We start from the raw sequence: 12,977 nt of genomic DNA, 5'->3' as shown, positions 1-12,977 counted from the left end.
GTTCCTGTTGCAGTGTTCAGTGATTTATTGGAAGCTGATGGACTTGCTCGTCATCACTGGAGCGGTGGGATGCTGTTGGATGAGCTGAAGTTTTCCTGGTCTCCATCTACGGTTGAGTCTAAAAGCTGGGACTCCTGGTCTCCTCCTGAAGCATCTTTAGCTCCTGAAGTTTCTTTAACAGATTTATGACAGTCAGACTTTCTTAATGGAAAATGATTCAGGTTTGTTAAAATGCATCTTACCTGTGAGATCTGAGTGTTGATGATCCCCACATACTCCCTCTCTTGACCCAGAGCTTCCATGTCTGCTAGAAATTGTCTTCTTTCTTCTATTTCACGCAGCACTGCAGAGAAGAATCACATTTAAAGCAGAATTTAGTTCTGATCCGTCTTGAACATGCAGAATTCTTGACGAGCCCCACCTTCCTCGAAGCGCTCCTCTGACACTTCTGGGTCTTTAGCTGCAGGAGTTTCTGGAGGAGAAACAGGCGTCTCCTCCTTTCCTGTTGCTAAAATGTTTTGAAGCCTCCTCTTTTCCTCCTCCATGTCCCCTTGAAGAGAAACAAGAGGTTAGTGGAAATGCAGAATTTAGTCTTTCAGATTTAATTTAGTCTGGATTTTTGTAGCGACACTGAGGTGGTTAGTGAACTGCAGGAGATGAAAAAGAAGTATAAATTTAAGGAAAAACAGAAAGAGAGTGACTAAAGAAAAAAAATCCCTTTACTTGACCTCTGACAGACCTACAGTGAAAGTGAAAGGAAACAAAGACAGAGTTTGAGGAACGTACGTGTGGGACCAGGGTGAAACTTCTCCCTCATGTAGCTGTCTCCAGACCGACATCCCTCGGCAGTGCGTCTTTGAGGTCTGAAGGTCTGGTGATTCTCTGCTGGTTTAGCTGGAGGAAAGGAAGTTTTGGGACCAGACTTCTGAGGAACGGCACGTCCTGAACAAAAAAAAAAGTATGCCTTAAGCTGAGAAAAAGAATGAAGAGATAAATCGTTGTTTCTCTGCCTCTAAAACCGACTTACCGTTTGAGAATCTGTTGTTCTTATTTTGAAGGGTGGTGAGCCTCCACTCCTCTTTAATTACTAAACAAAAATGATAAATATTACACAATGTATTATGTTAGAACTGATGCAATGGGAATAATCTGAACGCACAGTTTATATAACTAAAATGTGAACAAATTTGCCATTAAAATTTCATTTTTTCCCCACCAAATGTCATTTTCAAGACAATGCAGTCTGAATTGTCCTGTTCTCCTGGGAGAGAAGGCGTCTCCACTGCACTGGAGCAGGGGTCCCAGATCCAGCCCCCCTCCACATTTGGCCCGGCCCCTCAAACACTATATATTATTGGTTAGACTATATATTGGTTGAATTTTTTTAAACATTTAGTATTTTTTCCTGTGAAAATGACTGAAAGGAATTATTTTAAATTTGTCTATGTGTGCCCTGGTGGATGTTCATGTTTAGACACACCTTGTGACACTTTTCCATTACATGACCCTCACATGAAAAAGTTTGGCGACCACTGCTCTAGTGTCCAGTGATGACATGCTTTACACAGCTGCATCCGATGCGTTGCATTGCGCTTGGTGATGTGTGGCTTGATGCAGCTGCTCAGCCATGGAAACCCATTCCATCTGTATTCTGTACTTGGGCTAATCGGAGGTTTAGAGCTCTGTAATTGACTGTTCAGATAGTCGTGACCTCTTTGAGCTTCAGCATCCACTGACCCCTCTCCATCAGTTTACTACCACTTGGCAGCTGAGTTGTTGTTCTCAAACTCTTCCATGTCGTTATGATAGAGCTGACTGGAATATTTAGGAGAGAGAAATGTCCATGCTGGAATTCCCAAATGTTTGTAAAAAATAGTCTGCATTCCTCCTGAGTGCTTGATTTTATACACCTGTGGCCACACTAAGTGATTAGGACACCTGATTCTGATCATTTGGATGTATGAGCCGTTACTTTTGGTAATATAGAGTATAGACTCTCTGTCAGCTACACAAATTTTGATATGAATTGAATCGTTAGTGAAATGAATTGTTAGACACCAAATCATACGTGGAAATGTCAGCAGTGGTGTGAAAACATAAGCCATAAATGTATTGCTAATCCACGTTAAATTAATGTTAAGTGTTTTTTTTTAATTAGGGCTACTGTCTTATTTTTCTGAAACCATAGAGGCACATGGAGAGGGGTAAAAGAGCCTGACTCCTGGTTTAGAGGATCCACAGAGAGGAGAATGAGCTGCAGGTGTGAACGGGAATGAATTGGACTCGTGATGGAGTCAGAATCTGCTCACGTCTCAGCGAGTCCCGGTCGTCTGTGCTCCCGGCCGCTCGAGGGTTGTTCCAGAGCCCCCCGCTGCTCCGGGGGAGGGAAGACTCCATCTGCGGACAAACAAAACACGATCCTGCAAGATCTGGAGGGAAAATGACGTTTGCTCTTCACCCTGACGGGTTCACGGTTGACGCGCGTGCTGCTAAAGGTCAGGGACTAAAAAAGAAAAAAAAAACTTTTATTTTTATGCAAAAAAAAAAAAAATCTGACATAACGCGAACAGAAATACAGGAAGTGTGAGTAAAGTCGACACAAGAAATAAATTCGTTTTGACTCTCTACATAGATATAGATGTTCTTTTTACCTGTGCGAGTGGTCGATGAGGTCCAATTACAGTAAATATTGATTTTTCTTTCTAACCCCAAACAGTAAAACTTGATCAAATCGTTTCGCTAAATTGCACGAGACAACATGTTGCTATGGCAACTCTGTAACAACGCTGCTGATCGACGTGATGACGTTTTTCCAAACGTGGCATCAAAACATTTAATTATTTAAAAAAAAGTTTTTGCAATTTAAATATTTTTTAAATTAAAAAAATGTGATTTCAGGAGATCAGTTAAAACGTTAAAAAAAAACCATAAAAAGTATGTAGCGCCATTTAAAATTTAACATAAATATTTTTGGTTATTTGGCATAGTTTTAGGGAAAAGAACAGCTCTCATTTCTCAAAAGCATCTCTTCACCTTTTTAAATGTATTTATAAATGTAACATAAATTTAAATAGTAAATATTTAGTTAGCAAACTATATATTTAATTTTAAGTCAAATGTTTATTTCTAAGCTAAATATTTATTTTAAAATTAAATATTAAGCTTACAAGCAAAATGTTTAATTAAATTAAACATTTATTTTGTAAATTAAATATTTAGATCTGACGTAAATATTTATTTTCCAAACTAAATATTTAAGTCTTGTAACTAAATATGCACTTTGGAGCTAAATGTTTAATTATGTTAATAAATATTTTGTTAAAAGCAAAATATTAGCCAAATATTTAGATCCAAACTAAATATTTCAATCCAAATTAAATATTTAGTTTCTAAATATTTAGCTTGGATCTAACTATATAAGTTAAAAACCAACCATTTAGTTTGAAAGAAAATATTTAGTAAGATAATTAAATGTTTAGCTCCAAACTACATTTTTAGTTATGAGACGTATAGGGAAAAAAAACCTAAACATTATTTAAAAACTGTCATTTAGCTCCAAAAAAATATTTAGTCACAAGACTTAAATATTTAGTTTGGAAAATAAATATTTAGGTCAAATCTCAATATTTAGTTTGTAAACTAAATGTTTTTTTTTTCATAAAATTAAAGATTTAGTTTGTAAGCTAAATATATAATTTTAAAATAAATATTTAGCTTAAAATGAAATATTTAGCTTGCTAACAAAATATTCAAAATATTTAGTTAGCATAAAAAATGCATTAAGTTAAAAGCTGAAAATGTGCATTTGAAAAATTAACCATTTTTTTTCTACTTAAAAATGCCAAATAACCAAAAATATTGATGTTAAATTTTACTTCACAGATTTATAAATGGCACCTCATAGAAAGAAAATTGCTAATATGAACCCACAAGAGAGGATCCCCACCATGAAAAGAAAAAAAGATATACTACCTGCTAATTTTCTTGACAATGATCAACTTTTTCCATTTATTACTGATTAAAATAAAATAAAATTTGCTGTCCTCTAAATATCACAAACATGAAGGGTACAGGGACAGATTACTGCCACTAAAGAAGGGTTTGTTTATGTTAAAATTTTAAGCTTCATTTATTTATTTTTTACAAAACTAAAATCCACCGTCATTTTTATCCTTCTCTGAAGAAATTCATTTGACAATTCTCAATTTCTTGTTGAAATTATAAAGACAGAAATGAATTAAAGTGAATTTTCAGAACATTTACAGCATCAAACATTCACAGCTCATTAGAAACTGAAGCATCAAACATGACAGAAGGCATCTCGTTGGAGTCAGCTTCCTCCTGTTCCTTGAATGAATGTGTTTTTAGGAATCACACATGCTGTGGCCTCCTTCCCTCCTGCTGCAGGAGCTGTGTGGTCACCAGTGCGTGGTGGGGGTCTTTATCAGTGGCAGTAGGTCGTCGAGCATCAGCAGGAGTCAGAGCAGCTTTATCTCTGAGGAGACAGCAGTCCGTCTTTACGCGGCGAGGGCAGATAATCAGCGGGCAGACTTTAATCACCTTCTACACGCAGGTCTTCTCAGAAGCTGCTCGTTCCTCACCAGAAGCGCAGAGAGCTAAAAAACAAGAAAATCTAAAAGATCCTCGCCAGTCAATTTACAATCAAACGTTGGAAAAAGTTTGTTAGTGGAGAAGACTCTGAATTGAGTAAAAACTGAATTAATTTCACATTTTTGTCATCATAATGTTTGATCATGAAGATAACTTTTATATTACATATTTGGAATTTATTAGGATTTTGTACTTAGTTGACGCTTTAACACGCAGTGTTTAACATATTATAATTTTTGAACCGTTAACAAGATGAATGTAATTCCAGTAGATTCACAATCTACTGGAATTTCATTCATCAATTACATTGATCGTGTTTACAGTTTTAAAAGTTACCGTAAATAAAAGAACATAAACACCGGGACTCCGCTGCTAAAGGGTTAATTCTGGCATAAAGATGAAAACTAAACAATTTAAATTTATGATCTCCATTTGAAATAATGCAGCTTCATTTACAGATTTAGGAAATGTAATTATATTTTCAAATTACAAAAACATTCTTTATTTTGGATAATTTATTTCCTTCAGAACAAACCAACAGCTACATGTGAACAATCAGCTTCTGGATGTTGGAGTTAAATAGTATAAATGAATTATTCGTTAAAGTAGTTTTGATCTTGTAGATTCTTCATAGTAAATGTGAGGTGAACAAGAATTTCCCAAATTACACAAGATAAAATGTTAGGCAGAGAGTGGAGATAATACACTTTAGAAACCTTTTTTAAAAAAAGGAGCCAACAAACGTATTCACGCTCATGCTCCTCCTCCTAACGGTCAAAACCTTCATGGAAAAAGAGAGATTTGAAGTCAGACTAACAGCTGACAGCGATAGACAAGAAAGAGGAGGGAGAGATAGCGGCGAGCTGAAAGAAGCACCACTCTCTGGCCTGGAGCTTTTGAGCAGACTCGAGTTTGACCAGGAACCAGCGGCTTTCTGTCACACCAGCACACTGGGGATGTAAAAAGGGAGAGACCATACTTCTGATCCACCTGCAGCTCGATTGAGGTTCTTCATGGCTGCGACCCAGGCTGGACTCCCGTCCTTCAGCTCCTTCTCCAGCCTCAGTTTCTCTAGAGAGGAGATGAAGGTGAGTGTCAAGACTTCAGGCGTTTTACCCGATCATCTGGATCAGATCTGACTCAAATGCTGGAGCATTCAATAGATTTATAATTTAACTACATATTCACCCGATAAACACAACTCCTCCTGATATTTTATTCATATTTTTTAAGGGGACAGTCCAGGTTCTCTGTTGGTCTTTGCTGTTTTTCTACATTCGTTTTCAATTTCTTCCTCAAATCTGAGGATAGTTGAAGTGCACACTGCTTTGTTTTTAAAAACTTCTAATAAATTGTGTTTTTTAATCCACCAATTATTCATGAATGGAATTTCAGGAGGTTTCAAGAACAAAAGTTTACAATTTGAGTCGACGTGAAGAACCATGGGCTGCACGGTGGCGTAGTGGTTAGCGCTCTTGGCTCACAGAAAGAAGGCCCCGTTCAAATTGTCATGGGTGGTAGTGAAGGATCCTAACGCAGGAGGCAAGACTTGTTGGCAGAAACATAAACTTAAACGTGACAACACCAGGAGCACAAACCAGTGACAGGACAGATGACCTGATAATGAGAACTGAACTGAAAACCAGACACTTAAACACACTGAGGTTGATTACCTAAATGAAAACAGCTGTGGATGATTAACCTGAACGTGATGAGACTGACAGAGAAAACAGAACATGACAAAACCGAAGCACTGGATTATGACACAAATCCCAGCTGGGAGAAAAACATCAACTGGGGACCGTTCTGTGTGGAGTTTTCATGTTCTCCCGGGTTTTTCACCGGAGACTCCAGCTTCCTCCCACTGTCCAAAAACATGCTTCATGGTTAACTGGTGACTCTAAATTGCCCCTTGGTGTGAATGTGAATTTGTCTGATTGAGGCCCTGTGACAGACTGGCGACCTGTCCAGGGTGAACCCCGCCTTCGCCCTTCAGTAGCCGGGTTAGGCTCCGGCACCCCCGCGACCCCGGAAGAGACAAAGCGGTCAGGAAGATGAATGAATGTGAAGAACAATTCCTAAAAATTGATATCAATTGTTTACGTAAAGCAAAATGTGAACAATTTACAGATTATTATTGTTTTGTTTAAAAATGTGTTTCTAATTGTAGCTGCAATGTTTCTCATCTGTGCCTGACATCATTAGATCTGATAGAGTTCTCCATGTTTGGAGAACATGACAAAAAGTTAGCAGGAAAGATTTTGGAAATCCACCCAAACTCCAAGAATTAGCAGGAGGTTGTTCAGTAGCTACTTGTTTATGAGTCAAGGATATTTTCTTGTTTTTTAAAGAAAACTTGTTATAAAGTGTTTCTGAGGATCTGAGTCAACTTGTCCTTTTTGTCTTTTCTTGACCCTCAAACCAGGTGTGGAAGTCGGATGACTCCCAAACTCTGGACTCGGGCAAATGCTCAGCTGGCAGCTCTGGTCAGGCTCAGCTCTGCCAGGAAGTGACAGAGGAGCTGCTGGAAGATGAGAGCCAAGCAGCCTGGGACATCGAGTTCTTACTGTCTGAATGGAACACCTCTTCACCCGAGCTCAACGCCCCCCTGAACTCTCTGCAGCTCACACAGGCTGAAGCAGACATGACCTTTGCGGAGGTGAGCCCGTTTAAGGAGCAAGCCGGGGCGGAGAGCTTGCATGTGAACAGCGAGGGACTCAGGGCTGAGCTCCCGAGCGCCTCTGGACCTCCGGCTGTCCATCCAGAGCTGTACCCTCACGGCTACGAGGACCAAACAGGACAGACGGCATTTCCTGTGATGCACAATGTGAATCTGTTTGACTTTCCTCAAGGAGGAGGCTTGCAAAGACCCAGCAGAGAAAGCTTCAACAAGGTCACATCATGGGACTTCAACTCATACTATTCTCAGCAGCCCGTCTCCATGGTAACCATCCCCGACAACAGATTCGTCCCGCAACAAGGCGTGAACCCTGACCTTCGACACTACGGCTACGCAGCCCACTTCAATCCCAACGCCGCCCTTTTCCGCGACTACGCCCACAGCCAGGCCTCACTTCATTTGCCCCATCAGCAGCAGCAGCCTTTGCTCATTCGACCACCACTGCCCCCTGCTGGTATGGAGGGGAGGCGCGGCAGAAGGTCCACGGGGAAAAAGAGGCCTGCCATTCACAGCTGTGATTACCCAGGCTGCACTAAAACCTATACCAAGAGCTCCCATCTGAAGGCTCACCTCCGCACACACACAGGTAGCCACAACAAGCACACAACCGCAGATGCTTTCACAAACATCCACAACAGGGGAGTCAAACTCAATCAAAACGTCTGATCTCAAGAGGGCTGAATCACTAACAAGATAGCAAAATAACCTATGGTCAACTTGTTATCTGTAGCTTTTCTCAATTGGTAAAAATCCCTCAAACAACCTTGTAGCCTAATCACTGATTATATTATTATCGCTATTATTATGACATTTTGGTAACTGTGACAAATGACAGTGGTGAGGCTGGCAGGGAACCTAACGGCATTTTACCCAGACGTGGCACACGTTTGCAAAAATTTGCTGTTTATTTCTTGATCTCTTGTTATGTCAGTATTTATTTTTCTTTGCTTCCCCTAGTGGCAGAACTGCACATTGCAGCCATTTCTTTAAATAATAAGCTAGAAACTTGCTTTTTTACCCAACATCCTTATATTTTTTTCTCTTCATGATTAAACCATCTGGAGGGCCGGATGCCGGATATGTTTGACACCCCTGATTTAAAGCCATTTGAAAGCTATCATTCTCTCCATCCTATGTTCCACAGGAGAGAAGCCGTACCACTGCTCCTGGGAGGGCTGCAGCTGGAAGTTTGCTCGCTCAGATGAACTGACTCGTCACTTCCGCAAGCACACAGGCCAAAAACCCTACGAGTGTCTGCTGTGTCAGAGGGCCTTCTCCCGCTCTGACCACCTGGCTCTTCACATGAAGAGACACACCTGAGGCTCCCACGCAGCAGGATCGATCAGGACCATCACCAGCCTTTAAAAGATATGTTTGATATCTGCACCTTCAGAAACCACCTCCCTCCTGCTCAACGAATGCCTAATCCACTATAGATAACTGAAAAGAGGTGGCAGGATCTTCTTCATTTGGTGTCACACGTGTTCCTACTCTGAGGACCTGCACAGGTGTAACCACCTCCCTGTTTGCATTCACCCTGCATGCCTGACCCAAAGAAAGAAAGGAAAAAAAAAAAAAAAAAAAAAACAAGGACTGTGTGCTTTCTTGGCCAGCAGTAAATGTGAAGTGAAGCTCGTAACATGACAGGATTTTCCTGAAGTATCAGAGTTCCTTTGACCATCACTGTACACGCTGTGGGCAGCTCAACACTAACAGAAGATCTGTACAAAAAGTAAGCAAGGATTGTTATTGGCTCTCCCACCGCATCACTGCCGACAGGATCTGATATCTTTGTGTCTCTTTAGACTCCACATTCAGACTAAAACGTTCTTTTTAAATCTTAATTATGTGTCGGCTAATTTTAACTTAAGGCAATAGGCTACATACATGTTTAGAGTTTTTCTTTAAGCCATTTTAAAACTGACTGAGTCATTGATCTTCCTGCATATTTATTAAGCTTTTAATTGCAGGCTCTTTATAATTGTACATTGTGTTAATTTTTTTTTTTTTTTTTTTAAAGCTTTCTGGTATTGTTTTCTTTGTAATAAAGGTCACGCTGTAAAACCCTTTGGCAGACTGGACTTATTCAGGTGCTGGTGGTCAATTTTAAGGTGTTTCGACAGATGGCGGTCTGCTCCCAGCAGTCCAGGCCTGCAGGCTCCATCATTTCAGAACCTGCTCCTGTAACTCAGCAGCCACAGGTGTATCCTGCTGATGTCACGACAGAGAGCACCCTTTGTCCAAACTCCCTTCCTACTCTCCAAAAAATATATATGGTGTGGGACTATCTTGTGCCCTGGATTTTAAAAACAGTTTGGACACCATGCTCACTACTTTAATTTTTTTTCAACAGCAAATAATGACGTCACCGATTTCACAAAACCTAATAAATATGAAAATCAAACAAAGACTGCTGTTGAATCCACTGTGTTCTGATGATGAAAAATTTGATGTTTACATTTTTTTTTCCTCATGGAAATCTTTAAAACACATTGCATTGTGGTCTATCACACTGAAAACTTTAAGTCCCTCTCAACTGATTACTGAATTCACGATTTGGTGATCAATGGAAGCTAAAGGAGAGAAGAGCAGCATTGTTCACAGAGGCAGAGTTGGCGGTTTTAATGCTGGCTTGCGAAGAATTCAAGCCTATTTTCATTTGCAAAAAAGCAGTACTGCTGCATTTATGAAAGAAAAAGAGAGTCAGCTTGCAAAAAATAAATAAATAACTGACTTAAATGTGTGAGTTTCAGAAGATCCTTTTCACTCAATTTTGTGATCAACTGTAAATAAAAATAGACTTTTGCAAAATGTTGAATATATTTTAATTCATTCTATAACTAATCAAGCAGTACTTTATTTCCTCCCTTCAGTTTTCTGAGGGTAAAGTAATAATGTACATTGCTGTTGTTCCCCTTTCAGCATGTCCTCTAAGGGGTCGCCACAGCAAATCAGCTTCCACCGATTCACACATTTGGTTTGGCAGACCTTGTATTTTGTCTGGACCGGCACAGGGAGACCCAGATTTGGGTTAACTTGTGCCCATATAGTTAAGCAGTACCGTGAAGGGACCCACACTGGATGAAGCTCATTGCACTCCTCTGGGAAATGAACCCTGGTTTCCCATGCGCCAGTCTGCCACACAGCCAACTGAGACATCCAGCCACTGTTTACTTTACGTCATTTCAAATTCCAAACTAAATTACAACTTAAGAATTTCACATTACTTTGAATAATGGATGTTTAAAACAAATCTATAGTAACTGATGAAGAAGAGTGAATTAAGAGCAATGAAATGTTCCAGTTCTTCAAAAAGACATCAATGCTGTCTGAAGGCTTGTAATACCGACAGTGACCAGTAGAGGGCATTGCAGGCTAGCGTATTCTGATTTCCGCAAACAAAGGGAGAGCTAGTAGCCAATCAAACGAAAGCTCCGTTTTGAACGAGGACTTGGAACTTCCTCTCTGATTGAAACTCACAACAACACCGACCCTTCTGGCTCTGGTCGGGGTTCTCTGACACGGTTTCTCCGATAATCTCTTGTTTTGAAGCCTCGCTGTACCCCTTTCTGCCACTTGTTTGATGGGAACCCAGGATGGAGAGACAAGTGAGTGCGCTTCTGTCTGCTGAAAGCTAGCAACCAGACGCTAAGTGTCAGCTAACGTTAGCTGCTGGATGTCTTTGGCTTCTTCCCTGTTTTCGCCGAACCTGACACCACTTCTGCCTTTTGTCGAGGAAGAAGTTGACGTTTTAAAGGTGTAGTTCAGGCTTTCCCGTTTCTCCCGCGGTGTGACTGTTTGACGACATTGTCGCAATCAGCTAGCTTCTTTTCAGTTGTTTCAAACATTCTTAGTCAAAAAGTTAGCAGGTTCTTGTAAACATTACTCGCCTAGTTATCTTTTAACGAATCATAATAGCCTAATAATAGGACATGTAATAAAGGACAGCAAACATGTTTATTCAGGGTCTAATAACTTGCTGTTAACAGTAAAAGAAATGACACTTAAAAGCCAAGCTGTGACAGAACAACCGGAGAATGTTTATGTAATGACTCAAACTACTGGAATGTGTTCAGGACACACTCCATTCAGTTGTATCAAGTATGAAAAATGTATTTCTGAGTGTTTCTTTATTTAAATCGGAGCAGGTAAAACGCTCCGTTTGTAAAAGTTCATATTTATGACATAAAAACTGAAATGGGCGGGGTAAAGTCTCGCTGCTCCGCTACATAATGATGCATCCATTTGCAGACAAATAGATCCATTAGCGTCTTAATGTTCCTCATTTAAGCTGGAATCCTGATCTAAACTGTACAGCTGGATAGCTCAAATTTTGCTCGTCATTTTTGCTGCACCGGTAATGTTAGCTTTGGGTTGAGAGGGGCTGTAAGCTAGCGGGAGATAATGTAAACAAAGGGACTCTGGGATATCAGCAGAGGGTTACTTCTGGCAGTCCTAACCACAATGCAGAGGTGAATTTCTTATGTTGCGGTGCAGAAAAAATATGTCTTTAAAATACTTTTTTTTTGTGCTAAGAATTGCATAATCATGATTAAAATACCACAGAGCAATTTCACAATAGATAAATACAGTTAGAGAGGGACTTTAAAGCAAACATTCTGCTTGAAACCCACTGTCTGGTTGTTTGACCTTTACTTCCTTTGTAATTATTGTCTGCTCATTCTTGCTCTGTTCCCTGGAGGACTTTTCATGACTTTGCATTTTGTCCACAGACTGGGTCGATGTGGCAAACGATCTACTCCGCAAGTGTGACCTGAGCTTGAGGCTGAGGAAAATGACGGACTGTAATGCAGATGTTTTTGTTTCTCTGTACGAGAACATCCTCGGGGAGAAGGTTCCAGGTTAGAAGACGTAAAATGTACTGGATTAATCTGAACACTTCATAGTTTTATCTTTTCTTTGGTGTTTTTTTTTGTCTTCAATGCTATAAATGGATCCAAACCAGGAGTCTGCAACCAAAAGACCCATTTGGGTCAAATTCTCACCGCATAACCAAATATGACTCACAAAGTCTCACTTCACCCTGTTGAAAATTACAGCCCTTATTTGTTGTTATGTTATTGTTACTATTATAATAAATATTAATTATCTATAGTTTTTTTATGAATAAATCATAGACATAAGGAAAAAAATAGCATTTCCCCCCTAAATATAAAAAGTTTATACTTTTTGACTCAGCTTTGCATGACTTTCTTTTAAAATAAACCCTGTTCTCCATTGGATTATAATTCTGGAATACAGTTGGTGGCGTAAAGTCAGCAGCATTACATTTGTAAGTTAAATATAACCACAATAAAATCAGAACTAGGTTAACCATGCCATGTTTTTTGGCCATAAGTTTTCCTTGAAATCTTTAAATTAGAAAAAAAAAATTAGACAGTCCACTTGATAATCTGTGCATTATGGGTACTGTAGTCCTGTATCTCATGGAGTGATTTGTACTGTGCTACAGCTGTTTATAGACCTACTCCAATGATGGAGGACATATAGAAAATAATTTAAGATTAAAACTGAATTTCTGAGGTTGTGAAGGGCTGTAAGCTAGCGGGATAGAGTGTAAACAAAGGGATGATGGGATATTAGTGGAGGCTTATTTCTGTCCCAACAGTCCCACAGACAACTCGGAGGCAAATTTTTGATAAACTCCTGTCATTCTGCAGAAACT

At 39.6% G+C, this 12,977-nt stretch overlaps 3 protein-coding genes and 1 long non-coding RNA gene across 5 annotated transcripts in view; 2 read left to right on the top strand and 2 right to left on the bottom strand.

The window, feature by feature from the left end:
- Nucleotide 1: 1 nt before the first annotated feature.
- lg1h22orf23 (linkage group 1 C22orf23 homolog) lies at nucleotides 2–2,812 on the bottom strand. Its single transcript, XM_024259982.1, has 7 exons — nucleotides 2,652–2,812; nucleotides 2,310–2,397; nucleotides 1,028–1,087; nucleotides 787–942; nucleotides 422–550; nucleotides 243–343; nucleotides 2–172 (listed from the first exon to the last, which is right to left on the bottom strand). Exons 2-7 carry the CDS (start codon nucleotides 2,395–2,397, stop codon nucleotides 119–121), a joined length of 588 nt encoding a protein of 195 aa, XP_024115750.1. The 5' UTR covers nucleotides 2,652–2,812; the 3' UTR covers nucleotides 2–118.
- A 1,389-nt stretch (nucleotides 2,813–4,201) lies between these two features.
- LOC112137420 lies at nucleotides 4,202–6,218 on the bottom strand. The gene is made up of 4 exons (XR_002917534.2): nucleotides 6,031–6,218; nucleotides 5,591–5,682; nucleotides 4,561–4,616; nucleotides 4,202–4,495 (listed from the first exon to the last, which is right to left on the bottom strand). It is a non-coding gene; the product is annotated as an uncharacterized LOC112137420 (long non-coding RNA).
- klf1 (Kruppel-like factor 1 (erythroid)) lies at nucleotides 5,396–8,878 on the top strand. The gene is made up of 3 exons (XM_024259742.2): nucleotides 5,396–5,699; nucleotides 7,037–7,877; nucleotides 8,436–8,878. The coding sequence occupies exons 1-3, from the start codon at nucleotides 5,625–5,627 to the stop codon at nucleotides 8,609–8,611; spliced, it is 1,092 nt and encodes a 363-aa protein (XP_024115510.1). The 5' UTR covers nucleotides 5,396–5,624; the 3' UTR covers nucleotides 8,612–8,878.
- A 1,821-nt stretch (nucleotides 8,879–10,699) lies between these two features.
- The window catches only part of LOC112137421 (centrosomal protein of 95 kDa), a 13,979-nt gene continuing 11,701 nt past the window's right edge, over nucleotides 10,700–12,977 (top strand). For both annotated transcript variants that reach the window (XM_024259744.2, XM_024259743.2), the window contains exons 1-2: nucleotides 10,700–10,899; nucleotides 12,025–12,153. In XM_024259744.2, the coding sequence (XP_024115512.1) occupies nucleotides 10,875–10,899; nucleotides 12,025–12,153 (154 nt within the window). In that variant the 5' untranslated portion in view covers nucleotides 10,700–10,874. The remainder of the gene's footprint in view (nucleotides 10,900–12,024; nucleotides 12,154–12,977) is intronic.

The sequence above is a fragment of the Oryzias melastigma genome, linkage group LG1, assembly GCF_002922805.2.
Source record: "Oryzias melastigma strain HK-1 linkage group LG1, ASM292280v2, whole genome shotgun sequence".
Taxonomy (NCBI): Eukaryota; Metazoa; Chordata; class Actinopteri; order Beloniformes; family Adrianichthyidae; genus Oryzias; species Oryzias melastigma.
This window is presented reverse-complemented; position numbering and strand designations above follow the sequence as displayed.